We start from the raw sequence: 27087 nt of genomic DNA on the forward strand, positions 1-27087 counted from the left end.
AGTATCACTAACTTATAAAGAACAAGTGAAAATAAGTCATTAAGCAGTAGAAGAACGCACATATGAGTGCATTTTAGAGAGTGTTGGACTTGAAGTGTGGCCTTCCTGAGCTAGGTGGAGAGATGTTTGTGTTGAAAAGGAATTAGTCACAGTACTTAGCTGAAGAATAAAGGGTACCAGCACTGAAGCTAGAAAAGATGACATTGAAGACGCTGCTCTGTGATAACACAGGAAAAAATATAGCCTCTTCCATTGAATCTTCTATAACCCTTCAATAAGAATGAATGCTGTGTCTGAGAAACAACACCAGGTTTGTTTTTTTTTCCACCAGTTTCCCCAATACAGGGAAATGAAGAATGAAATCAGAACAAGTATGGAGGTGACAGCAGGTCTTTCCTCAAATCCAAAGGGAAAAGACACCAGAAGGGTGGTTTTGCTCCAACATCTGCTGCTACTGAACCATTCCAGGATGAGTGAGAGGTGTGATAATCAACGTGCAACATATTGCTGACACAAAGCACCCCAGGCCTCCACAAATTATGCAGCTGCATGCCCCACAAACACCAGGCATGCCTAGCATAAAGGGTCTAGAGCAGCACATCCACTGCAGTACGCTCACCCCCATGGACGACTTTCTACATCAGTTTCTATAACAAAGAAACACTATGCCCTGAATGATGTGGTTAAGCCCTACAAAATGAACTGAAGGCAGCTTTTAATCTTTCCCAAATAAGTCCTTCAGCAGTGCTGCATTCTTCTAAAGTCTCCTAAAGTATGCAGTTGATCTTTAATCCCAATTAAGGGAGGCTACTTCAGAAATTGATTCAGTTTAAGATCTATTTTCATTTAGCTATAGGTTTTTCAACTGGGGCACTTTGAGAGGCATTCTCAGTAACAGCATACCAAATATTCTTACAGAAGAGGAGCGTGGTAGCAAGCAGAGTACACACAAGTACACCACCACAGCTCTTATGATCACTTCTTTTAGGATCTGGCAAGGATGACCGTTTCCTCCCTTGCAGAATACACTCCGGAAGGGAAGGGCCCTAGCCAGAGTAGAAGAAAACATTGTCATTAATGCATGGGTGTGGTCTTTGTTTTACGGGCATTTTTTTGGTTTTTCTTCCCCTTCTGAACCCATTTATCTCCCCTTGACTTGCTGTGCTTCCTCATTGTCTTTGCTCGGCCCTAGCAGTGACTCTGAATCCTCAGACAGCTCACCCCAGACTGTTGGCCTCAGGAACATCTATTTTACCATCACACCCATGCAGCTGCCATGCAGATCTCAGCATTTCCCCGCATACTCCTTGGTGCTGGCATGTCCATTGCCAAGAGGTGGAAGCAGGGGCAAAACTCAGGGAGCCATGAAGCGTCTGCTCCAGGGCATGCAGCAGATGGTCTGAGAACTCCACACAGGAGATGGATTTTTGGACAGTGGAACTGTGGCATCGAGAACATGGTCATAAGCACCCCTCTGACCACTTCTGCTTGGGGCCATGACGTGCAGGTTGGGGCTGCCCTCTGCTACAAAGCTGTGGGATTCTCCTTTTACAGCCTGACTCATTACTCTCACATCCACTGCTCTGCAGGCATTTCTGTTCAGTGGGTCTGTCCCAGCCCACCCAGGCACATACAGGCCACTAATGCTGAACCATAGCACATATGAGGCTGATTGCTACTCTCCTATCCAACACATAGGACATAAAGTGGACAAAAAGCTCATGAGGTGCAAAACAGAAATGCTTCCTGAGCAAGTCTGATCTTGGAATTCCAGATCTAGCAACCAGAATCTTTGGATTTGCAAGGAACCAGCATAGCTGCTCCTCCCCATCTCCACAGTAATTTTTGTGACCCTGCAGAGCAGTTGTTTAATGACCACTGAAGGGGAATGGTGCACCAGCCTATAACAAGTTTTCTGTGCTCATTTTTTAAGCAGCAGACTGTCCCTCTGTCTGCACTGATAAATGCTTTGCAATTTGTCAGATGGCTCAGGAGTCAATGTGGCTGTTTTTGGAAAATTATTTCTACTGTCATACATCAAGAATCACAGATAACACCATGGAAATACCTGTCACTCTACACATAATAGGTAATTACCCCCATATTTCACAGGATTTCTGGTCTCTTCAGCCAGCTGGTGGAAATGAAACAGGACTGAGTATTCTGGGTGTATTTATTATTATTTTTGAGCATAAACTAGGGACCAGGAAAAATGACTAGGGTCATCAATAAAACTTGTGCTTAGGTGACTTAATCCCATGATTACTGTAGGTCAGCACACTGAGCTCTGTTGGAGACTCTGTAGTGGTATGGCTACATGGGTGGCTTTAGCAGCTTCTTAAAACTTGGCATTGAAACTTAAATGTCCTTGTGACTTTCATGTTATTTCTTAAGTTGGTGAAATATTTTCAAAACAACAACTCAGAATACATTACCGTAGGCAAAATCTCTTTTGGTTATTAGTTGCCCCATGAACCCATTGCAAACATGTTCTAGAGATAAGAATGAAGTTCAGATTACTTCCATGGTATAAGAACGTGCATTTGTTATCACTAAGATCTGACTTCCTGCAGATAAGTCATTAGTTTAGCCTTCATGCCAAGGCAGCAACCACAGGAAAGGCCACTAAAAGACATCTTTCACTTTTTTGTAAGGAACCATGTGCAATATCAGCTATTTAGCACAGTGTTTTAACACAGCCTCAGGTCCACATCAAGCTGTAAGTTTATCACCCCAGCACAGAGGCATGTAGCTAAGGTATACACAGATTTACAGCCACAATGCACAAAGGAGATGGCACAGCACTCCCCTTCTCTTGCATCCATTTCCATCTTTTTGTCAGCCATACCTTTGCTTTCACCTGGAAGTGCTGTTCCTGGTTATGGACTCACAGACCTAAAGCACACTCGATAAGCCTTCCTTCAGTCCACCAACACTGTGAAAAGCCAGGACAGGCCCAGACAGTGGTCACAGAAAGTCCATGACTGAAAAGCCTCCCTGTTGCCCCACTTGCTATAGTTTCCTAGGATTCCTTTTACTGTATAGACATCAACACAGCTGATATCTCCAGTTTGTAGGAGCTGATTCACATGCTGGCAGAGATACGTGGCACAAGCTATGGCCAGCTATGCTTGTTGAACTATTGGCATGCCAGTTGAAAACACCCAGACTGATGAGCTTAAATGATGGCAAAGGAGTTTTCCCTCCAGTCAGTCTCCCACAGAGGATACAGTTACATTATTTTCCACAGGAATGAAATGGTCAGGAAGAGGAAACAGTTCTATAAGCTACTTTAACAGAAGCGTGTGCACCATTAAGTGTGCCTACAGTACCTAGCTGGCAACACCCATGTTTAAGACCAAGGTTCTCATCTAAGCTTCTTCCATGCTCAATGGAGGAAAAGATTACAAGCCAAGGTCACCTCCTCCTGTAATAATGACCCAGAGTTGTGCCATCCAGTTGGCTGTCTGGAGATGCATACTTCTCCCTTTTAACTGTAAACGGAGCCCAGAGAAGGAGTTTCTTTCCAGGATCTGTCTTTTAGATGATTAAAGTAAGAGATGTCATTACCAGCAGTCCCTATCCAATTGCTTGGGCTTCCAGAGGAGGCCAGAAACGGAAAGATGTTCTCATTTTGTTAAAGTAGTTCGCACCTGGCTGATTACTCTTCCAAGGGCACATTTGACTTCTTTGTTCCTCAGACTGTAGATTATGGGGTTTAGCAGTGGAGTGAGGATCCCATAGAGCATGGAAACTATCCTATCCTGATCAGGTGAGTAGGCAGAAGAAGGCCGTACATACGTGCAAATAGTAGTCCCATAGAAAAGGCATACCACTGTCAAGTGAGAGCTGCAAGTGGAGAAAGCCTTGTGCCTGCTCTCAGAAGAGTTCATGTACAGGATAGCCAAAAGGATATACACATATGAGACCAGAGTGACCACAAAGGCACTGCTTCCAAGGACCCCAGCTACTGTAAGAATCACTAGTTCTCTACTGTAAGTAGGTAAACAGGAGAGGGCCATCACAGGTGGAATATCACAGTAATATTGGTCAACTTCATTAGAATCACAAAAAAAGAGTGTAAAAATCAAAGATGTGTGCAATAGAGAATTAAAAAATCCTACTATCCAGGTGCCAATGGCTAGGCGAGCACATAGTTTCATACTCACAATATTAACGTACTGCAGTGGATGACATATGGCAACGTAACGGTCATATGCCATCACAGCCAAGAGAAAAATCTCTGTGCCTACAACATCAATGAGGAAGAACAGCTGGAATATGCACCCACTGAATGAAATCACATTGTTCTCAGACAACAAGACCTCCAGCATCTTTGGCACGGTAATAGTGGGGCATAAGATATCTAGTAGGGATAAGTTGCCAAGGAAGAAGTACATAGGGTTGTGCAGATGCGTATCTGTGCTAATGGCAACAAAGACTGTGATGTTGCCTGCCATGGTGACCAAATAGATGATCAAAAACAGCACAAAAAGAAAAAAACGCACCCCTGGAGCATCAGATAGGCCTATGAGAATAAATTCAGATACTGTTGATGTGTTGACCCTGTGCATCTTATCTTTCATTGTAGAAATGATTGCAGAGGTGTACCTGGAAGAAAAAAAAAAAAAAAGAAAAAAAAGAAAAAAAAAGTTGTAATAGTCAAAATTTCACTTCCTTATAAACAGTGTGATTTTTTTAATCTCTTTTGCATTTCAAATACATTTGTAAGTTTGCATCACCACACTCAACATCTGAATTTTGCTCTCATATATGTAAGATAAAGGCTAAAAATAGTATTAAGCTTAACAGTGATTAACCAAAAAAAAAATTAACTCTTTGAGTGCAAGTCATCTTCTCAGACTGGGGAGCTGAAAAGTTGAATACAAAGATACCTCCCCTCTGTAGTGACTAGCTTGGTTGAACATGGCTCCAAGCAACCCAACTGGGCTTTGAAAGCAGCTGTACTCTGAACAGGGGAAGGGTAGGAACACAGATCTCTAAAAACCATTTCAATATAAATTTTAAGATACTATCATCATCAAAGAAGTCTGGGTTACTAATAGAAACTAAAGACCTAATTTTTAAGTGAGTAATGCTACCACAGAGGAATTAAAACCCTGGTTATCAGCAGAAGGTATATAGCCAGAATACATTTATTTTTTTCGGCTATATCCAGTAGGATAAAATGGGATATAACCCAGTATCTAATTAAAGATCTTCCTCTTCTCAATAAACTTTACCCACTGGGCTTTCACATCAATATTAATACTTTCAGGATGTGACTGGATGTTTTTTTTTCTTTCTCCCAATTCAACAAAGTTTAAGGAGATAGCACATCATTGCTATATTAAACATAACTCATGGAAATAATTTACACAGTAGTTCTAGAGAGAGATAAAGCAAGGCACAACACAAATACCTCCTTACTTGCAAATTGAAACATGATGAGATGGTGTGAATATCATAACACATTCTCATTCATAAGGGATACAGAGAAACAACTAAAATAGGAGACTGATACCCCATTTGAGATAGGCTTGGCTGTCGTCTTGTTCTCATATAAGCTTGCTTCCATCTTGAAAGGGACCAAGGTCAGAGCTTAAAACACCATAAGAAATATTTAGGCCAGCATGAATAAAAGGCACATGGTGTTTCAAATCAGAGCATCACTTGTTCTTAGAGTTGTGAGGTTATTCAGCTGCAACACAGTGGAAACACACAAATACTCACTGCAACAAAGAATTAATTGCTGGTAATATACAGTGGTCTCCAGGAAACGTCACTGTTCTTTTTCTTCTTTCTACATCTGATTAAAATATTTGCATGACAGAAGAAAAATGATTTCACTGTAGATTCAGGAACACCAATCTATCAAGGAAGTGATGAGTCTGAATTTAGCAGCATAGGCATATTCATACATAGAATCACAGAATGGTTTGAGTTGGAAGAGAACTTTAAAGATCATCTGCAAGCACTGGCAAAAGTGATAGCCTGAATACAAAAGTAAGTCTCTTTTTCAATGAGGCTTTATAAATATGCGCTGAGGGTGTATCTAGGGACAAGTGTCTCTGAAGTTTTCTTGGATGCTTCCTTTAGTGCATATGAGGCTCTTTCAGAGTGTTGTCAAAGAGTCAAGGTGAGCTAGAAATGTGATAAAACAATTTCTCGGATTCCCATGACCTTCATGTTGTAGAACCTTCCCACAGAGCTGTGGTTTGATACTTGAGTCTACTCAGGCAGAGGAAATAGATGGCATCATTTTATCTGGGTCCTACCAGTGTACCTCAGGTGTCATTTCAGATTATTGAAGTTTTACATATCACAGGGGTCCAGTGTTCTGATTTTTTAAGTTATAGTACTGTCTTAAAAAGACTTGATCACAAACTGATTTCAAATTAACTTGTCTTGGTCTGGTGCCTGAAATCTCACCTATCTAAAAAGGTCAAAATAAATTTGGCAACAGCTCCTCTGCAGAAAAATATACCTTAAAAGAGGGCACTGGTAACACATTCAGGCTTTCTTTGTAGAGTAGAGGGCAGAACCTAAATGACAGCAGTGGGGCAGCTGTGGAGCACTACAAGGTAGGTATCACAGCATCATGTGCCAGCACAAACACCTGCCATGTGGATTTTATGGGCCATCTCTGATTCCTGTATGGGAGCAATCTTTTAACTATGTATAGCCCCTACAGCAATGACTTAAGATAAACAACTTGTGAAAGCCATGCACGAATTGAAACAGATGTGTACCCTGATGTAAGAATGAACATAAGTTACCAGCATTACCTTGAAGAGCAAAAAACAATTTTCCTCATTCCAGAAAGCATCCATGCATTCAGTTATTGAAGCACCACTTTCCGTGTGATGTACAGAGTGGCTGATCTGTTTCTTTTCCAGTATTACCTGCCCATAACTTCTACAATGGTAACATGAATTATATTGTTTGTCAATCATTCTTAAAGCCTGTTCACAGTCTTTGCAGCGTGGGACTCATACACAGGAATCTTAATTTTGTACATCACAAGATAAAAAGGAGCTCTCCAAGGATTACAAAGCACAGGCCTATCCTGCAATGGTTGTATAGACCTTTGGCTGGAAGAAGTTTGCGTTGTCCCAGTCTGCCTTTGTGTACTGCAGTCAGCCCTAGGATCATCAGACATCATACTTCTGGTGAAGTTTTGCAACAAAGAATGGAGCTAATCATTTTGTAATAAACCCAGAGGTTGGCAATATGTACACCGAAGATCAATTGCATCCATACCTTTGAGCAAAACTAAAACTGTGCTCTTTCATCCTCCTAAACTGGCATAATGGCACTTCCACTAACTGAAAGCTCTTTGCAGGTACCCATCTTTCCGTCGAAGAGCCACTGGAGGGCGATATTGCAATGCAAAATCTGGACGCGGTACAAGGCGCCAAAGAACATTGTGGTACCAGCAGCCAAGCGATGATGTGGAAGTACCGGCCACAAAAAAGGGGCCTCCTACCTAAGTGTGGGCTATTTACTACTTCCTGGGATTTAAAATCTCAGGCCTTATGTTTAAAGTCCAGCGTTGATAATCTATCCTTAGTACAACATTGTCTGATATTCTGTTCAACTATTCTTTGCTAGCCACCACCATGATGTACATGTGGTAGCCTGCTATTTTGCCAAAAGGCAGACTTGTAAAAAGCAGTCATATAAGTAATGTGTATGAGTATAGACTCCTTTAAGGAGAGTTTCACATCATATCTGAAACACTTTTTTTAGCATGGCTGCTTTGGCCTATCTAAGTGGCAGTCAACCAGCACCACCAAGAGCACTTTGGGCTGCTGTCTCAATTCGACATTTGGTCCTCAGATGTGCTGCTCATGCCACTGCAGGGATACTCTTAGTTGAATTAGGTTATTAGAAGTAGAAGCACAGGACAGTACGTGAGATATGCTATTAACCTACTCTGATCAGGCTTTCCATTTAGTGAAGTCATTAGTGAAGTTGTTAGCCCTAGCCTACAAATAACTAGGCTAGCAAATGATGTTACTGACCCCCAAGATTATAGTGGCATGTGTAGTTCACAGGCACTATCATGTACCACATGCTGATGTAGTCTTTAAGCTCTCAAGTAAGCCATCAGCAATTACCAAGAGATTCCTCAGCCATGCCTGGGTCATAAAATTATTTTAGTCAGCTTTATTTGCCATATGCTTACCAAGGCCTAGTGAATTTTACATAAATGTTTTGTAAGACTAGCCTTACTAGCCTCTGCATGAACTGGACACTGAAATACTCAATCCATGGGCAGAATTTGCAGCAACTCTGACATATTGCTCAGGGAATAAAATAGCCTTATGATCAGAAGCCTATACATGATAGTGCTTGTAGAAAAGGTGTTATTCTGCCTCAAAGTAAAAATCAATTTTCCCAGGTAGTTTTCCTCACCTTGTAATGCCTCAAAGCAGTCTGGAGTTACTTGGATGGTATAACTCCCCCAGACACTACTGTCCTGTATACTTAAGATGCTGGTTATATGTAGTACAGTGGAAACTCTGTTATGAACATTTTTCATGGCAGGACCATCCCTAAGATACGTCAAAATCAAATCACTTTGTCTAACGGCGGGATTAATAAGATTTGTCAGGTCTCCAGCTAGTAACGCTTACTGTGACCCAAGACTGATGACAGAATCAGCTGCTGCCTTTAACTGAAGACAAAAATGGTCCCTTTTCTCTACTGGCCATTCATGTTTCTGACAGAGGCAAAAGGTCCATGGAGGGAATTCTCCCATCTTCACACTTCACAAGGGAATAATCCCGCACTGCAATTCACATTGCAGGTGTGCAATGGCACACTCTGACAATGTCATCTCTTCTAAAATTAAATTCAGAATTTGGGAGTCTATTCAGGACATTGACTCATATTTGCCAGGATCTGGGAAGAAGGAGCCCCCTGAAAAGATCTGCAGGACAGGAGCCCTAGGCAGCTGGAGGGAACAGGGACAGCTCTGAATTGGCCTCATCTTCCTCAAGAACCATTTCTGAGTTTAGAAAAGTGGAGAAGTATTGAAAACAGCCTGGTCCAAGCAGTTTTAAAGCCAGCCCCTAACAGGGGCATGCAGCTAGCTCTGCTTGACCTGTAATCTTGCAATTCAATGGGTTAGGCAAGGATCCCCTCCCTTTTCTTGGGATTGAACAAAAGCACTGTAGAAATCCTTCTAGTTTTCACAGGACATTTTTCCTTCGAGACAGTCTCTCACTTCCCCCTAGATTAGAGCCATAATCAAACCTGGCTGTATGCTCGGGGAGCTGCTAATTTCCAGAAGAGAAAGCTTGAGATCCTAACAATGCACAGTGGAGCCAATTTAAACACACTTAAACTCTCTTGCCCAGTTACGTCATTGCAGTTTGTCAGGCACCAACTTTTTAAACTGCATCTACTGAGACCTTATTAGAATCATCCCAAGTCATTTCCTGCAGAGACAAACAAATTATGTTAAATAGTTTGCCTTGCGTATTGAGACGTGGGCTCCCAAAACCTGAATGGTGTTTGCATTTGACTTCCTTGTCAAAAAATCTGAGTGATTGCTTCAAATATGTGTAGTAATTTGTACTGTGTTTCCTCATAGAATAGCAAAGGACATAGCAGAAATTTCCCCTACCCGAAATGTGGAACCTTAAAAAAAAAAAAAAATAGGAAATTACAGTTTGACAATTACAGGTTAAAGAAACAACTGAAAGTCAGCATTTTTTCTCATAGTACATTATCATCTTTCAAAAATTGTTAGTCAGCCACTAAGAGTTATCAGCCTGATGTGCATCTTTTGCATAGTCCTTCCCTTCTGCCTCCCAGCTTAAACATTTCTTCTTCATGGGCCATACCTTAACACAGAAGAAAAAAAAAAAAGGCAATTGGAAATCCTGTGCTGAACTCAAATGTTCGTTGACACAATCTATGGAACAGACTAGCTCATACAAAGAAAGCTTTTAGAGTAAAATAGTTGAAATGTGAAGTATATGTCCTGTAGGAGGTCAAGGTGCCACAGCTTCCACAGACAAATGGCAAGGTCCTTTTCAGCTTTAAAATTCATGGGATTTGTTCCACAGTCTTACGCCATGCCATGTGATGGAAAGACAGGATCAAACTTTTAATTTTCTCAAAGATCTCAGAAAGCCAAACTAGAAACTGAACATGTACTTCTCAAAAATCTACCCACTTACTAGCCCAAGGCTCTCTCTCTCATCATGCCCAGTGTGTTAATCCTGCCTACTTTGGTCTGTACCCCATATGTAGCAGGATAGAAACAGATTGCCTTAAGCAGCAGATTAACAATGGCACAAAATGGCCATGACTCCAACACAGCAGGATCCCGACAAATGCAGTGGGTGACAGAGGATGGTGGTTAGTAAAAGAGCAAGGAGGGGAAGGAAGAGCCCCCTCCCAAAACTAGCAATTGTGCCCTTGTTCTCCTGTCTCCTTGGTATGAGCAGTATGTTCCAGCTCTTCAGGGCTGTCTCTTAACACAAGCTACAGAATCACAAATTCATGAAGTCTCTGAGGTTGGAAGAGACATCTTGCGATCACGCACTGCCCCTGCTCAAACAGGGTCAGGCAGAGCTGATCACCCAGGACTGTGTCCAGGAAGGTTTTGAATATTCCCAAGGACATTCAAAGGATATAAAAGCTGCCAGGGCAGCTTATATCCCAAACTCTGCTCCATGATTACCCTTTAGTTCCATCAAAGCTCTCAAAGCGTAATTTCCTCTGCCATTTTCCCTACTGTACCAACATACAAGGGTGTCTCCATCCCATCTCCCCATACATATCAACCCACATACACTGAAAAGGCTGGTAACTAGCTATTTGGAGACACAGGTCTCAGTCCCTTGTTCTAAAAAGACCTTTGGCACTGCAAAATACATTCACGCAACATGAAAACATGCAGAGACACCACTCTGGCCTCATTGTACAGCAGCACAGTTCAGATAAAAAGCCCAAACCAAGGACAACCCAACTTGCTGCAAGGCCATCTTCACAGCCCAGGAATGAGGGAACCTACACAGGTGGGAGGCTGAACCAGCTGCTGCCAATAACACCAGCAAAGTCTGTAGAGTGCGTGCCAAGATGTGGCTGAGCTGGCAGAGCAAGGCACACAGCTGCTCCCAAGCTTTTTGGGGAAGGAAGTGGTCTGCTGTGCTGGAGTGGGTTTGGCTACACAGAAGGCTCCTGGCTTGGGATGGAGGAGGGACAATACAGTAAAAGGAGACATGCTGCAGCATAGTGGGGAGTAGAAGGCATGTGTCTAATTGAAATAAGTGTCCTAAACTAGAGCAAGAAGTGTTGTTTAGAGCACTGCATAGACAAACAGCCAGAGGTTTGGACTGGTGTTTGGCTTGGCTTTCACAGGCAGCAGCAAGGACTGAGCAGTGGTAACAGCAAAATATGTTGCACCAACCTGGGGCTAGCACTTGCCTTGTTTCAGGCAATAACAGACAGTGAGGTGGTCAGAAACTGCAAAGAGAAAGCTATCTACACATCTTCAGCAGACACATACTGGTTTGCAGGGGGTCAATTCTGCTCCTAGACTTCATCGCCACAGCCATCCTGTGACTTGTCCCCAAAGTCCAGCTGAGCCCCTTCAGTTTAACCATAGTGCTGCCTGCTGCTATTTCAGTCCACCTTCACCCCCATGCAGATATGCAGACATCTTTCCCACAAGTGAGTCCTGGGCGATGATTACATTCCCAATTATCTTCAGTTGATAAATCTTGAGTACTTAAAGATTGGTATGACAGAGAAATGCAGAAATACTTATAGATTAGCCACCTAAATTCCCCAACCCCTTCCCCACACACATACCCCTTTTGCATTTGCCATAGTTCTTACTTTTTAAAAAACACTCCTGGACTGACTTGTTTCACTGTAGCATCCAGTGGCAAGTTCAGCACTAGCAATACTAGCACTGAGATGTAATCTGGAGTGGATATACCAAATTTCTACACCTTTAGGGAGGCCAACAAACACTTCACAGGCTGAATTCATTGTAAGGCTGCATGGAATAGGCTGACGCTCTATGCCATTAGAGTTTAAACCTAATTAGGTACCCCATAAATATCTAAAACTTGATTTGGAAATAGATTCATGAATGACAGTAACAGCAAAGATAGCTTGTTATATCCCTTCTGCCTCTTTGAGAGGAATATCTCTCTCCCATACCAGTCCTCTCTGAACTGACTGCCCAATCAATTCCTTTGCTTGTGTTCACCCAGAAAAGCACACATGGCCACTCGGACAAATTCAAAGTCCATTAATCCTCCATCAACAAGTTTAACCTACATAAGTCACTAGAGCCCTCTAGTGAGCACCACTAGAGCACTATTTAGACCAGGGATTTTGCTAAAGGAAGCAGAGATTCAGCAAGCGGAATACAGCACATTTGCCCTGAGACTGGGTGACTGCTTTCTGTATGTTACTGCCATTTCTGCCAATGGTTTAAGTGATCCTGATCTATGTATATTTTAAGCTATTTTTACTTCTTTTCCATAGTTTGACTTTGATCCATCATTACACTTAGATACAGAAGCTCTTCTAATTTCAAAATGCCACAGAAGTTTGGTGATCTGGTGTCTTAAACGTTAAACAACGTTAAAACATTTGGGGAAAATGTACGGGAAGATTTCCTCACTGCATTTCCTCATTGCACATAAATGACCTATTTAACCAGGCTTCCTCTGATATTCTGATGAGTATCAGAAAGAAAGAAACCAGCATCTTCAAAAAGTTATTTTTCCTGAGGATGGGGTGAATTATTTCCAGGAACTGCCTGTCTCTCTATCCAACAGAGGTGCTGAGGGAGCTTAATTCACTAGATCAGACTCAGCTGACAGTTGCTTAAGCTTACTGGTAGACTGCACCAAATTTTGCACCTTCAAAATCCCTGATTTGTTTTGTTTTGTTTTGTTCTTCCCCTCTAAAGGTATCCTTTTCTCTAAGAGACCTGGAGCCCCCTCGGCACTGGAATGTGATACTTCAGTGGAATGCCTAAGTTTAGGTGGGGTGAATCCAATCCTAAATCTCAGTCACTCTAGCACAAACTTACTCTAGTCTCTTCTTGGCAGATGGTAAACTTCTAATGGATTTGTCATATAATTACTACCCTCCTAAAGGGTTAAGTTTGCAGAAGGAGTACAGAAATTTAATTACTGCAAGGCGGAGATTTCGCTTATTGAAGACAGCTCGCAAACTCCTAGTGTCTTTTTTTTTTATTCTTCTTCCCCAAGCACAGTTGCTTTCTCCACATATAAAATGTTGGATTGTAGCAGTTCTTCCTTTTCATATTGTCCCCTGTAATATTTCAGTAATTTAATTGTGTGAAAGAATCATTACTAGTTTCTGAAAAGTTAAAAAAAAAATAATTGCATCCTTTCAAGTCTAGAAAATCCTACCACCAAAACCTCAGCTGCCTGAAGCACGCCTGTAGGGAGCATCGGTGCATGGCCCCTGTGCCTCTGCTACCGGGTGCCGACACGCAGTAACAGCACCCGGCAGCCGGGAGTTTTTCTGCTGGGCGTACTGCTCTGAACATGCTGATTCCACCCAATGAAACTGGTTAGACGGTTTCCATTTTTTGACATTTGTTCTTAATATTTTCAGATATAGATATACACGCTTAAGTTGAAGAGCTTATTTTTGTAAATACTTTGCATGGTGATATTTACTGCTTTCTGCAGCTGCTTGTTGATAGTGTATGATCTTGTGTAATATTGCATTGTATCTTAATGTGGTGACAAAAAGATATCAGACATATTCTGCTCAAATAGCTGAGTGTGAATCTACCTATAAGCTTCAGCAACAGGGTGTCCCAAGTTACTCCAACTACAGATAAGTACATTGATTGATATCACCCAAAAATGCAATGGAAGTGAGTCCATCTGACCTCATCATTCTATGCTTCCCTTATGGTCAAAAAAAAAAAAAAAAGTACTTATCAAGTACTGTTCATCTTCTCTGAGAATAGACTCGGTCATACTCTAGGGTGCAAATCATATTTGTTAAGTATAAAGGAGATCAGATGTACAACACCAATGAAGATAATTACTCCTGAGATTATAGACCTTATATCACCAAAAGCTAAAGTGAAGAAGGCAAAAATGCACACCTTGTCCTTCAAACTGGGGGGCTCCAGTGACTGAAGGAATGTAAACATAGACGCATTACTTTTTGACGCATTATGAAATATCGATTGTGTCAGGTATAGCCATCCTACTTGGTTGCACTAAAGGTCTTTCACACATAATATATACTAAGGTCAAAAAAAAAAAAAAAAAAAAAAAAAAAAGACTAACTCTTGCTTCTGGTGGTAGGGAATTCAATATTTACAACTGGTTAGTAGGTTAGTAGGAAACTTAGTTTTCTAGGCCTTGAATACTAGTGGTGAAATACCTGTTAACCATTTGCAGTTTCTTCCTTATGATGAAAGACATTCGTGCACCACTTAATTCTGCTGTAGCACTGGATTTCAACACAGGCAGAGTTGTTTGCTTTCAGAGTTGGGAAATAACCTCAAAGTTCATTTCAGAAATTCTGTTATGACACAAACATAAGCTGCTGTGTAACTGCTTGTAAGTCTTTCTAACAAGGAGTGGGTTACTTGCCAGATTTCCCTAAAGAACATTGACCTCCTGATGCCTGTGCTTACACATAAAAGTTCCATTGTTAACCTTATGCAAGCCCTTCTGCAGCTGCTTTTTACAGTGCTGGGAGCTACTAAAACTAGAATAAGGCTATTCTGGGATTCCTAGCCTGTAATAACCTAGTTCTACTTTGTCCTGAAATGGCGCTTTGCAAAATTTAAGTCATTTTAATAGTAAGTAGGCTTTGTCTCTGTTATTTCAGATAATTTGGAAAATGCCTATTAGAAGCAGTCCCAAAACCAAGAAGCGGTCAGAATCAAGAGGCCTAAATCAGCCTCTGTAGATAGTACAGACTTCTCTTCCACACACCAACTGTTTCAGAGCTGACATAGAGGAAATGATTCTTCTTTCACAAACAGTGGAAAGAGGAATCACTCAGGCTCCAGAACCCCTCTCTCACCAGACTGGTGTGATAACAGCAGGTAGTATCTTAAGATGGGATCTGAAACATTTTTGAACGGGTTGTAGTCACATGCTGTGGCAAAGAATGGGTTGTGGTGATGAGAAAAGTTCATCCATTGTTACAAGAAACAGACAAACGTTATGGAAACAAACACAGAAAAGCAAAAGAAAGACAAAAGGAAAAAAAAAAAAGACACTGACAAAGACCACAGTTATTCAGATCTTTCTACTTTTTAGTTCAAGGAACAGAATGATCCGTGCCTGAAGAAGTTCATCGTGTTTCTTAATAAACAGTAGAAATGTTAGCACAAGTTCCGTTGCGTAATGGTGGTTCACTTTTTCCAATCAGTATTCAGAGGTTGCTCAATGACTCCCACTTGAGCAGATACTGTGATCAAATGTTTTTTTCTTTAGACTCTGCTTTATCCTACAGCATAATTCTTTTTCTATTGGAATTTCATTCCAAACATCTGAGCTCTGCCCAAGAAAAACTTCTAATTTACTCACTGCTTCATCAGGCTCAATGTATAATACCATCAAATCTTCTCTACTCAAGTCTGGTCCTCCTGACTTCTCTTTGAGGGTGCAGAGGAGGATGCCCTAATCACTATCAGAAACTGCAATTATAATTGCAAGGCACTGTGAAGAGCAACAACCTTTAAAAATGCCTCATCTGTGCTGCAGCAGCAACAAATTCAGAGGTGGACTAAGGAGACCTAAAGCCCATAAAACAGACAACGGTATCAATGAAATCTACTACTCTGAAGAAACCAATGTTAGGTAAATTCCTGAACTGGAACTAAACATCCTTTGGGTTTTAGATACTGCCCTACATGTTGAATTCCAACACTGTTCCCATATCCTGATCTGCCACTGGTCTGTAGGAAGGTAACACCAGGTTTTCTGCACAGCCAGCTTGTCTCAGAAGAATCTGCAGCGCTGCCAGAGTTTCCACATGGATGCCTTCACCTCATTATTCCTCAGGGTGTAGATGAGTGGGTTCATCACTGGGCAGAAGACAGTGTAGATCACACAGATATGCTTGTCAGAGGAAAAACTAGTGAAGGGCCGGAGGTAGATGAAGATGCAGGGTATAAAGAAAAGGGTGACGACCATCAAGTGTGAGGCACAGGTGGAAAGTGCTTTCCAGTGCCCCTCAGTGAAGCGGACCCTGACTGTGACCAGGATGAACGTGTAAGACGTGACCAACACCAGGAAACAAGCCAGGGATATTAAGCCACTGTTGGAGACCATGAGCCACTCGGTGACACGGACATCCATGCAGGCAAGCCGGATGACAGGAGGCACATCACAGAAGTAGTTGTCTATTGCATTGGGGCCACAGAAGGGGAGCTGGATTGTGAGCAGTGTCTGGACGATAGAGTGGAGGAAGCCCCCAGCCCAGCAGGCGAATACCAGGACCCAACATACCTGCCGGCTCATGATGGCTGTGTAGTGCAGGGGCTTGCAGATGGCGGTGTAGCGGTCATATGCCATCACTGTCAGGAGGAACATCTCTGTTGCCCCAACAAAGTGCAGAAAAAACAGCTGGGCTATACAGTCCTCAAAGGCAATGGTCTTCCTTTGTGAGAGCAGGTCCACCAGCATCCTGGGAGAGGTGACAGAGGTGCAACAGATATCTATGAAGGACAAGTTGCAGAGCAGAAAGTACATAGGTGAGGACAGCTTGGGGTCAGCTTTGACTGTCACAATAATGAGAAGGTTCCCCAGGAGAACCATGGCATAGGACAGAAAAAAGAAGGCAAAGAAGAAGATTTGCAGCTCCCTTGTATCAGAAAGCCCAAGAAGGATAAATTCAGTCACCCGGGAGAAGTTTCCTAGTGTCATGGCATCAGGCTTCCACGGTGCAGGTGTGGGCATGAAGTCATGGGCTGGCCAGGAAGAGAAAGAGATGTGCTCCAAGGTTCATGGATGGTGAGGGAAGGATGCATTACTCCTATTCTGCATGCTACAGAAAGCAGAGTCACACCATGAATTACAGTGAGAGTTTGCAGAGAGTACTGGCTGCCTCTCATCTCCCATCTGCCCACTCCCTTTTCAGGCTTCTGGCCCCTCATCCCTGAACTTACTCTGACCACTGTTTTCTGCTTTGTAATGGATATGACAAAGTGCATACTCCCATTCTGTCAGGGAGGAGTCACACTCTTCTTTCAAAGGATGAGAGATGTGAATGCTAGAAAAACACTGTTACCATCCTTTCACCCACTGGGAGTATAAAGTGCCATCATGGAAGGCAAATACTTGCTATGCCCAAGCATCATGTCTACAATATATGGCTGAACCACGAGCTGTTCCATGCTCTCTTCCTAATTGCTTTCCTTTAAACTGACAAAAGGGTTCTCCAGTTAGCTTGTCAGCTCTGAAACTAGAGATACATGCACAGAAGCCAGGCCTGGGAGGTTCCTCACTGGTGTTCCTCTCCATTGAGCTAGCGGTTGTCTGGTAGCTTGATTGCTGTCTTAGGCCTGATGTTGACAGCACATGCTCTTCTGAAGAACATATTTTCTAACATAGCATAAGCTGCAAAACACTTCATGCATTCTATGTTCCCTCTGTGTTACTCAGAGACATCTTTAAAGTTCTTCAGTGGATGTATACCCTGTTTTGTAGAGGTTAAAATATGACCATTGGTAAAATGCTCATTTTCATTTACAATCACACCAGAAAATTCTTCATCTGCTCATTTTTCTCTGAGAGTTTATAAGTCAGCAAGCAGGAGACTACTGCTAAGAAAGCATTTGATGCCTTTGATACATGCTTCTTACCTTTTGCTAATACCTGAGCAATTTATTTGGTTACTACTCTATTCTCCACCACTTTGCAGTAGTTCTCAGAGTGCTTCTCTTTCCCATCAAACAGGATTGCTTCATGAGTAATTCAGAATATATGACTGCAAATCAAACACTAGTTTAGAAATGGTCCCACTTTGTCCTCTCTCCCAGGGACTCAGTAATCTTCCAGAGCTAGCACAGCTGCAGAGGGGATGACTGGCCATCTGTCTGTAGTGACCCCTCACGCTGTAGTAGACAGATGCCTGCAGTACAGGCATCACAGCACTGGCTCCCTGTGTAGTAAATGAAGAGAAACAAACACTCTAAAGTTTACCTTGTTTAGATCATCGCAGTACAATGAGATGCTTATACCCTAGAAGACAGCACACCTGTCTGAATATAAATGGAGAGCAGACACCTGTCCCATGCTAGATGTCTCAATTGCAATCAATGTTAAATGAAGCTGCCTGAAAGGATCCAACTGGCCAAAGTGTTACAGTAGCATTTACATGTTTCTGTACATTTTCAACAGATTACCAAGCATTTCTCTCAGCCTTTCACATGGATGCACACAACCACACACGTTTTTTAATATGGTATGGCTGATACGAAAAACACAGACAAAGATGAGATTTTAAAAACAAACAAAACAAACAAACAAACAACAACAACAAAAACAGGCTGCTACTGTACCAAGTTACTAAATGTTGTTACAACATGAACTTCCAAGTCTGAACTCCACAGCATTTGTTGTCTGAACACATTTATAATCATTCACTCCAAATTTGTTTCTACTTTTCATCTGACAAGGCGTTGTTCCACTCTTATTCCTTCTGCTTGTAATTGCCACACCCTACTCTTGTTTAAGTTTCTTGTTGCACAGAAATTTGTTTCACAAGATTTTCTAGCAATTTTTCTTGTCCTGGCAGGCTACAAACATATTATATTGTGATAGTATCAATATCCTGTTTTCCATCTACCATTTAGTCAGAGAGATCCAATGAGGCAACACCTTCAAGACTTTCAGAGCTGACCTCAGAGTTTCCTGCATCTCCCTTCTTAAACTCAGACCATCCTAGCACAACATATAAATACTCCTGTAATGTATTGGATATGGAAGGTAGTTTTCTAGTAGTGGAGTTGGATCTGTGAGAACTGTTTTGTTACCAAACTTCAAGTAGCTGCCCAGGGCCTTATTAAAGAGATTTGGTGATTGGGTCCCTGGTGTGCAACAACACAGCAATTTGTTCCTGAAGGCTGACGGGAAAGGACAAGGCACCATGCACTTCTACACACTCAGGGGCCTTTTGTGTGGGAAAAAAAAAAATAAAAAAAAATGCTCCTAATAAAACAAACATAATTGTAGAGTCGTACGAACAATCCCTGCATTGAGAAATGTTGGGCACCAGGAAACATTGCTTGGATCAGAGGAGCTGCGGAGTTGCCATAGTGGGAAACTGCAGTCACACAGGGATAGACTGGATTCATTCACCATTCATTCACCAAGACAAAAGAAAGTCTGGGCAGACCAAATATGTTGTCAGAGGTGGTGCGTCACTGAAAACTGAGTCTCAAATCAAAACCAGCTTGAATTTGTTTCCTCGAACTCTCATTTCAGTATTTAAATGGTCACTTTTAAACTTAGGCTGAAATGGGCTCTGCAGTATCAAAGCAGTTTGTGTTTGGTACTTGACTTTATCCCTTTTAGAGATTCTTCAGTTTCCTTACTGGAAACAGCTGAGGAAAAATCAGCCAAACAATAACATTCTTATTAAGAAGATGAGGAACATTTTCAGTGTTCAGCTAGGAAATGGGTTGTATTTCATCATGGAGAGAGATTTAATCACCCTATTTCCACTGGTATACCTATCCTATAGATAATACTAGTGCAATAGTGCAATACTTCCAGAGAACTGGTCAAAACATGAAACTTCATCCAGTGTCTAAATAAAGCTATGAAAACTATCCTGATAATTCCTGTGAACGGTGGATGAAGATTTTATAGATTTTAACAGTTCTTGGATTGCTGTACTGATCTGCTATGAAGGTCACTGATGACATAAAGTCAAGGCTTTGGAAATGTGTTAGAGAGCAGGGCTCCTTTAAGTTGATCCAGTCAAGAACAGCTGTGATTTTAGGTTTGTAGTGCATGAGTTTTGTTGGGAAATAAATCGCACATCTTACATGTGTTGTCTGTCATTGGTCAGTTTAGATTCTGAATGTTTTGGGGACCCAGGGTCAGGAGGGAGAAAAACACTGAAGTGGATAGCACATTTACCAGGAAATACCAAATAAAAAAACCGAGAGTTCAGACTTTCCATTGTAGGAACCCTTTTAGCTATTAGACTAGTGAGTTTTTGCATCATGATACTGACACTGAGCAGTAATAAGAGCAATTATTATTACTGGAAATTGCAGTGGCAGGGGAAGTGGAGAAGATTCCTCTCCTGTTACCTGCATCAGCAAATGACCAAACTAGCACCTAATACCAGTGTTTTAATAGCTAACTCATGGAGTCAGCATATGACAATGTGGTTTTGATAAGAAAGCATTAACTGTAAGAAGAACAGGGAAATCCAGTGGTATGATTGTTCAGCCTGGAAATGAGGAGGCTGAGAGGAGACCTCATCACAGTCTACAGCTTCCTCACAAGGGGGAGCAGAGGGGCACGTGCCGATCCACGGTCTTTAGTGAACAGCGGTAGGATCTGAGGGAGTGGAATCAAGCTGTGACATGGGAGGTTCAGGCTGGATATCAGGAAGAAGTTCTTCACTGGCACCCAGCCTGTTGGAGTTTAAGAAGTGTTTGGACTGTGCTCTTAGCCATATGCTCTGAATTTTTGGGTAGACCTCTGTGGGGCCAGGATTTGGATTCAATGACCCTTATGGGTCCCTTCCAACTCAGGCTATTCTATGATTCTATGATAGCATCTAGCAGCAGGCAACGATGAGCTTTGCAGACACCTTGGGCCACCATTTTGCAGCTGCATGGGCTGCAGAGTAGCTAGAATTTGCATGCTTGAAAGTTCACCCTCTGGTAACAGCAAGCTTTGCCTGAAGAACATTTTTAATATGTACATATTGGTGTTTATTTATTTATTTATTTGCTGATGTTTCAGCACAATCTGACATCTTTCCCTGCCCTAACATAACCTGTTTCTCTCATGTTCCTATTTTACCCTGAAATGAGTCCCATCTCCCCAAAGGCTGCTGACTCATCAGCTTGCTCAGTTGTAAACACATCATGTTAGCACACAAAAACACACAAGATGAAAGCTGCCAATGACATGCTGAACTGAAGGGATTGTTTACTCATAGAAGCTTGGAACTACCATCACTCCTTTGTGCAGAAACGTAAGGAGACACCACTCTCCAAAACTTGTAGGAGATAGTAGGAAAGAACTTCCCAAAATACTTGATTTTTACTCTTAATGCTGGGAGAAGCCTAGACAAATACCCAAGATACAGCTATGACATGTTTGAAGGTAAACACCACAATACTACCCCCAACACTCAGGTTTGATAGGTGACAACAACCTAATATATTTTTGGCTGACAGTTTCTGAAGAAAATAAAAGATGCATAAATCCTTGAATTTAGCCTCAGCTCTATTCCAAGAAGCTGTGCTAAAAACAGAGCAACATTACTGGAAAGTCCTTCCTGAACACTTCTCTTTTCCTCCCCGTGTTTTTTTTTTTTTTTTTCTGAGCTCACGTCATTGTACAAGCAAGCACTGTGTTGTTTCACGTCTCACTCCTCTTCACTTTTCTGCTCCACAACTTTTTTATGGCATTTTTCACCTCTTCATTTCGGAGGGTGTAGATCAAGGGATTGAGCACGGGCGTGATGATGGTGTAGAACACAGAGATCATCTTGTCTGCTGAGAAAGTGGTGGAAGGGCGCATATAGATGAAAATGCATGGCCCAAAGAACAGAATTACAACAGTGACATGGGAGCTGCATGTAGAGAGTGCTCTGAGACGCCCTTTGGAAGAGTATGTCCTTAAAGAGACCATGATAATAACATAGGAAACAGCAAGGACAACAAAACAGGTGAGGGAAATCAGACCACTATTGGTAACCACAAGGACACTAATGACATAGGTGTTAGTGCAGGCCAGCTTCAGCAATGGGTGAACATCACAGAAATAGTGGTCAATCTCATTGGGTCCACAGAATGGCAGCTGAATGGTCAGCAGGGCCTGCACCAGTGAGTGGACAAAGCCTCCCACCCAAGAAGCTGTCACCAGACAGCCACAGACATGTTTATTCATAACATTTGTATAATGAAGTGGCTTGTGTATAGCAACGCAACGATCATATGCCATCACTGTGAGAAGGAAGATCTCAGTGCAGCCAAAGAAATGGCCCATAAACAGCTGAGCTATGCAACCCACAAAAGGGATGGTCTTCTTACCAACAAGAAGGTCATAAATGAGTTTGGGAGCTGTTACAGTAGAGTAACTTATGTCTAAAAAAGACAAGTAGCTCAGGAAGAAGTACATGGGAGAGTCCAGCCGTTCACTTGTCTTTATAGTGATGATGATAAGCAGGTTTCCAAAAATGATAATGGCATACAAGACTAGGAATAACAAGAAGCACACTTTTGCTGTTGTCTTATCTTGTGTGAGTCCAAGGAGGATGAACTCTGTCACATTGTTTTTGTTCTCCATAGACACTAAGTAGACAGGACCTGAAGTAAAGAAAAGAGCTGCCAGATACAGCATTAGAAATAGGATGGTATCAGTACACAAACATATTCATCACTAGTATGCTAAATACTAATCATATTTCCACTGATGTCTTTGGGGGGGGGGGGGGGGGGGACAGTTTCCATTTAAAATCAGTGCTTCCCTCAAGGAATAAAGCTGCTATCCAACTCAGAATGTATTATTGAAGTGTATAATAAGAAGCTCAGATTATTTACCTGAGGAAGGTGCTAGAAATAATACCTTCAAGAATCCTAGTTCTCACCTTTGTCTCTTAAAAAAAAAAAAAAGATGACTACTAAGTTCCCTCAAGACCCACTTTTACCCAATACTGTCGACTTTGAAATAAAAAGTTGAACCAAAGGGACAATGCAGCTATAATTCAACTCCCAAAACTTTAGTCATGGCCTGAGGAAGGTCCCTGCTCAAGAAGAGAATGTACTTTCCTTTTCAGTCCTCTAAGGGAATGCAACAGTACCGCTCCTTATTATCTCTCTGACTGTGACAGACCTGTATAAGCTGTCACAGAAAGAGCTACCCAGTGTTTCCTTGGACCACCTTTCTTACAGTACATGCATGAGCTAATCTGGAGCTAATTTGCATTAATGGTGTGTTAGAAGGGGGATTGTATACCTCACCCAGGCCCTGGACTGAATGTTGAACTCCTCATAAATACATCTGGGTTAATGAATGCACCCCTGCTGACTCCCATACAGTATCCACAGTGTTCAATTTATATATGAAAACAGAGGTGGCGAGGATGTAACAACCTTGTCTGTGACACCAGTAAATTGTCTGGTGTATGAATCCCATTTGACAATCACAGGTCACTCAGTTCTATCTCCTGAGCTCTCTGCCTCACCCACTAGCTATACACATTCAGCACAGCAGAGAAAATGGTCTTTAGGGTCTCCAACCCTATCTCTGTGCTCCTCCAAGACCAGAGGGAAAGCACTGTGGGGAAAACCCAAGTGTGTGTGTTGTGACCACTGATTTCTGATGTACAGCTAGTGGGGACAATGTAAGACTGAGCGCATAGGAAATGCTGTCATCAGCTTCTGAGTCCTCTCTAACACTGACATGCTTTTGACAGATTATTATGGGAACAGGATACGGGGGGGCGGGGGGGGGGGGGGGAAAGGCAACTAAAAACCCAAATTAAAACAAGGGCTAAAAACTGAGGTCTGTAGTTGAGGTTTTTCTAATTCATAAAATGGACCTCACAAAAGTCACTCTACAGAATTCTCTATTTCTTAAAAGCAGGATTTCGCAGTCATGCTTGAACAGAATGATGTAACAATATCAGAGAACTTACACTGTTTATGTTTGCCAGTCTCCAAGAGTTTACTTGCTATTGCTCCTCTGATGACCTCCTCTGACCAGTTTAGGTGGTTTCATCAAAATGGCTGAAGTGCAAGTTGCTGCTTAGATGTCACAAGAGCAGTCCACACCTCTGCCAATTCTGAAAGCTACAGCAGCTGAAAAGCACAACTTGACTCTCCATCTGCGTTTCTCATTTTGCAAGAAACAACTTCCAAGAGCATCTGCAAGAACAGCTCTCTCTCACAAGATGGGGAAATTGAAGCAGAAATATTTAAAGTGTATCATGCAGCAGAAGCACAAGACTACTTGGAGTAATGAGATCCCAGAGGCATATGAAGATTTCTTTGTCAGAAGTCGTCAGTGGACAAACAGCTAAAAATTGTACTTTGCATACTGTTAAGGTAGTCTCTGGAGGGTGACACTAGAGTGTGGTCATCTAGACTGTGTTACATCGTGCATGATTTGCCTGCTTGGTTGTTTGATGGCTGGGTTTTTAATGCTGTCCAGATAGACTCCATTTACTATTGGCCATGTATTTCTTCTGGAAGCATTGCTGCTTCAGATAAACATCACAGCTGGCCATTTGCAAGACTTTTATTTCTTTTAGCTTTGCAATCAAACGTTCCTGGAGTAAAGGAATGACACATGACATTTAGATAAATTCTGTTTTCTGTCCTAAGGTAGTATTTCTGATATGTGTACTTATTCTGTATTAACTTGTTCTAACTATCTCATGTTGACAGTGCAAATAAATATCAAAACTGTGCTGTGGACTGCTATTCCTTAGACATCTGGTCTGTACAAATTTGAAAGAAAAAAAAAAAAAGTGGAAGTAAAACAGGAAATCATTTCAGAACTTTAGAAAGGATTGTGGTTAGTCCTCACTGCCTATCACGTATTTTTACTCAGACAATGCAAAATACAGAAGGTACTGTTTAATTCTTTATATTATTTTCAGTGACACCTTCCATAAGATATGATCAAACTTTTGCCCAGCAGCAGCCAAAAGCGAAGAAACAAAGTTAAAAAAAAAATAAAAGAAAGAAAGAATTATAAGCCTTAGCTTGGGCTAGGAACACCTTGTAACCTTAAACCCTACTTAGGTGATGTTAAGGTGTAACACAGGAGCAAGCATTTATAGAGACTGTAAATGAAGAAATAAAAGGGAAGTGCTTCAGTTACCTTTGGATAGTACCATGCAGGTACTGGATAGGCTATGCACATGGAAAAATAAAGACACGTGGTTCATCAGCACTGTCATTATCAATAATGAATTCTATATCAGACGTGCTTGCAGACTATTAAATAGATTGGGTTACTCTTAAGTTTATGAAGTGATTGTTTTGCATATTTTTTTAGTGTAGGTATTTAATTCTCCTTTGATGAAACCTCAGCCATGGCTATTACTGAACCGAGACAGGTGCACTCTGTGATTTGCTCCTCCATCCTGGTCCTTCAGGATTTGTAAGGCCTGGGTCTATGGTCGGTGTGCTACGGACAAGGCCAGTATGTGCACCTCAGGCACTACAGGGGCTGCAGGGCAGATCATGCCCATGTTTCCCCTCACTGTAGAACAAGTCCATGATAACAATCTTTGTAAAAACAATGCCTTCAAGAATACCTGGAAATACTGCTTGGAGTGCTGATTTATTTTACAAGTGATGATGATCTTTGAATTGTTGTTTAGGGTGGAAATGAAACCACTCACAGGGAAAAAAAATCTCTTGTATATACATTTTGAAACACAATTTTCCAATATCATGGGCTGAAAAATGACTTCTGGTGAACTTACCTATCACAGAGAAAGCAGCAATTTCTGTAGTCACGTATGATTTTAGTATTTTGCTTGCTCTAAATCTTAGCAATTCTAATTTGAGAGGAAGGAAGAATGAAAGGATCTTTTCAGATTGTTTTTCCCAACACTGTATGAATTCTACCTAGGACTGATTTCTGATGCACTCTGGGGTATATTTTCAAGATTTAACATCTGCTTAATGAAGCTAATCTAGACAATGGTCAGTATAAATCTCTCTATATATAGGCAGAATGGCTAAATTAGAGAAAATAAATTAAAGTTCCAGAGCCCTTTATTTTTCCATTGACTAGCCTGAGTAAATTAACATCACTGGGGTAAAGTTAACTTCAAGGAATAATCCTTTTTGTACCCTGAAAGTAGCTCAGAGCTTTCCCTAATGCCATACTATTTTTTGTGTTATGGCTGAACTCCTTATTCCTGGGCATTTCTAAATTTCTAGTTTCTCTTTTCAGACATGGTCACACTCAAGCATGTTCGTGGGGCTTCTTTGGTTCAGCCAGTTCCAGGTATAGCTCCAGAGCAGTACATGTCACTCGTAAATAAGTGAACTACATCTTTAAAAAGACTTAATAGCCATTAACAGCTTACCATTATCCAATCAGACCATCAGAGTTCCTTTGGTCAAAGATGTCTAGAAACCAGTATATTAAACTCTGTATAGAGTTTACAAAAAAAAAAAAAAAAAGGCATTTTTAGAATAAAATTATCAGCTGTATAGGATGCATTTTATCATGGAAACATTCCCAGTCAACTGGTGTTAAACATCACCAGTGCAAGTCTTGCCCAATGAAACCACAATCTGTTCTTCCTGACTGTGCAGGTGATCTCTTAGCAGAGAATGATGTGGAATGATTGAGTTAATGCAAATTTTTGAGCCCCCATTTAAAGTTACAGCATAATCAGAAAGTCTTGTGCAGACAAAAAACATCAGCATCTACAGGAAACAATGAAATGGAGAAAACCCAAGATTACTCTCAAACCCACAAACTAGAAAGGAAATGGGGAAAGTTAGGGACTTTTCCTGTGCTTACAGTTGTTCTAACTGTGGACAAAAGATAATCAAGAAGAAGGGTAAAATTGACATGGGTCCTTCCTTTTCCAGTATATCTTCATGAAAAAAAAAAAAACAATCGATAAGAACAATGACATATTGATTTCTGCCTAGCCTTACCGAATTGTGATCCCTCCCTCCCTTCCTCCATCTCTCTCCCCCTCCCTCCCTCTCTCCCTTTCTCCCTCCCTCTTCTTTTAACTTAGCACTCACATAGCCTTCCTACAGAAAATAAAAAGTCAGAATGGGTGCCCATATACAGCTGTGCAGTACCGAGTGGAAGAGAAACAGTTGGGCTCCATCCAGGCCAGAACTCGAAGCAAACC

General features: G+C 41.6%; 3 protein-coding genes across 3 annotated transcripts; all 3 read right to left on the reverse strand.

The window, feature by feature from the left end:
- Nucleotides 1-3629: 3629 nt before the first annotated feature.
- Nucleotides 3630-4574, reverse strand: LOC311210149 (olfactory receptor 5V1-like; the record flags this gene model as incomplete). Its single annotated transcript, XM_084287939.1, has 1 exon — nt 3630-4574. The coding sequence occupies one exon, from the start codon at nt 4572-4574 to the stop codon at nt 3630-3632; it is 945 nt and encodes a 314-aa protein (XP_084144065.1).
- An 11418-nt stretch (nt 4575-15992) lies between these two features.
- LOC311210468 (olfactory receptor 4E2-like) lies at nt 15993-16919 on the reverse strand (the record flags this gene model as incomplete). The annotated part of the gene is made up of 1 exon (XM_084288405.1): nt 15993-16919. The coding sequence occupies one exon, from the start codon at nt 16917-16919 to the stop codon at nt 15993-15995; it is 927 nt and encodes a 308-aa protein (XP_084144531.1).
- A 4686-nt stretch (nt 16920-21605) lies between these two features.
- LOC311210150 (olfactory receptor 4S2-like) lies at nt 21606-22535 on the reverse strand (the record flags this gene model as incomplete). Its single annotated transcript, XM_084287940.1, has 1 exon — nt 21606-22535. One exon carries the CDS (start codon nt 22533-22535, stop codon nt 21606-21608), a length of 930 nt encoding a protein of 309 aa, XP_084144066.1.
- Nucleotides 22536-27087: the final 4552 nt, after the last annotated feature.

The sequence above is a fragment of the Netta rufina genome, assembly GCF_964035555.1.
Source record: "Netta rufina genome assembly, chromosome: 5".
NCBI classification, from domain to species: Eukaryota; Metazoa; Chordata; class Aves; order Anseriformes; family Anatidae; genus Netta; species Netta rufina.